Below are 1695 nucleotides of genomic sequence, written 5' to 3'. Positions count from 1 at the left end.
TAAATGTGATTTGGTGACTGGAATGATAACTAAAAGCTGAGGGAAAATGTCTGGAGGTCATTCATGTGTAAGTGGGGCTTTCACTGCGACTGACAATTTCTCTTGATCCATGATTAAATGCAATCCTATGAGGTTCATCTGAGGTGTCTTCTGATACAAATTGCCTTCAAATTGAAAGTGAATATAGATCTGAATCTTTGCTCAAACCTGAAAACACGTGTGCCTGAGTAACTCCGGTGTTTTAACTATTCCACCAAAGAAAAACAAAAATGCCCCTTTCTGCTTCAAGAAACTCCATGTTCTTTTCTAAACACCTTATCTGAAAAACATAAAATAGATATAATTTTGGTTAGAAAATATAATGGAAAATTCTATTTGCAGTTATTCTATGGCAGTTAAAATGGTCACTGATTGGAGTTAGATATGGTCCAAATCTCAATGTCCATTTTCGAACAGTTTGATGTTTCTCTTCCTTTTGCCTCAGGAGGTAACACCTGGTCATGAGAGGAAATCACACGCAGACTAAATTTATCCTCTTGGGAATTGCAGACAGCCCATGTGAGCAGACTCCTCTTTTTGTCTTGTTTCTAGTGATTTACATTGTCACTCTGGTGGGGAACTTTGCCATTTTCACATTGGTTCGGGTGTCTCCCAGCCTCCACACCCCCATGTACTTCTTCCTCGCCCATTTTGCCTTCACTGACATCTGCTATTCCACAGTCATCTCCCCCAGGATGCTGGCAGACCTGTTATCAGAGGACAAAACCATTTCTTTCACCGGCTGCATGATGCAGTTCCTCACCTTTGGTTTCTTTGCTGCTATTGAGTGTCACCTCCTGACCATGATGGCCTATGACCGGCACGTTGCTATCTGCCAGCCCCTGCTTTATGTGACCATCATCTCCAGCCGTGTCTGCTGGCAGCTGATAGCATCATCCTACCTATTCGCCTTCCTCAGTGCCATCATCTACACATGGTGCGTGTTTGGAGGTTCCTTCTGTGGTCCCAACCGCATTGACCACTTCTTCTGTGATGTTGTCCCTGTTCTAAAGCTCGTGTGCTCTGACACCCACAGCAGTGAGATGGTCATCTTTGCCTTTGTCACCATCAACGTGGTGGGCACGAGCATGGTCATTTTACTCTCCTACATCTCTATTCTCTGTGCTGTGCTAAGGGTGTGCTCAGCACAGAGCAGAGCCAGAGCCTTCCACACCTGTGCCTCCCATTTGATGTCTGTTTCCTTGTTCTTCGGGACATCATTCTTCATGTACCTACAACCTCCCTCTAGTCACAGGAGCCTGGATAAGGTGGCCTCCATCATCTACACAATGGTCACCCCCATGCTCAACCCATTCATCTACAGCCTGAGGAACAAGGAGGTGAAGGGGGCTCTGCTGAAGTGCGGGAGAACATTCTTCAGCCACTGGCAACATAGAAGAGTTCTGTCATCTGGGACATGAACAGTCCATGGGCAGTGTGAAAGCCAATGGGGCACTGAAATACTGAGATTTTCCACTGATACTCATGACTTTACGGAAGTTCTTCCACAGTTTCTGCACAAAAGTCTATGATAGTACTGAATGAGAAACAGACCCCCCAAATCACACCATTCTTGGAAGAAAACCAAGAGGAGATTGAGCCTCAAAGTTCATTTCACTTCGCAGGCCCGCTCCTAGAAGAAGAAATTACCCTCAA

The 1695-nt window shown here is 45.3% G+C and overlaps 1 protein-coding gene across 1 annotated transcript; it reads left to right on the top strand.

The window, feature by feature from the left end:
- The first annotated feature begins 500 nt into the window (after positions 1-500).
- Positions 501-1460, top strand: LOC133282306 (olfactory receptor 5AP2-like). The gene has a single exon (XM_061478339.1). The coding sequence runs from the start codon at positions 501-503 to the stop codon at positions 1458-1460; it is 960 nt and encodes a 319-aa protein (XP_061334323.1).
- Positions 1461-1695: the final 235 nt, after the last annotated feature.

This window comes from Pezoporus flaviventris, unplaced genomic scaffold (genome assembly GCF_033815535.1).
Source record: "Pezoporus flaviventris isolate CSIRO_AGI_PZ_B2104156 unplaced genomic scaffold, CSIRO_AGI_Pfla_v1 ptg000116l, whole genome shotgun sequence".
Classification (NCBI taxonomy): domain Eukaryota; kingdom Metazoa; phylum Chordata; class Aves; order Psittaciformes; family Psittacidae; genus Pezoporus; species Pezoporus flaviventris.
This window is presented reverse-complemented; position numbering and strand designations above follow the sequence as displayed.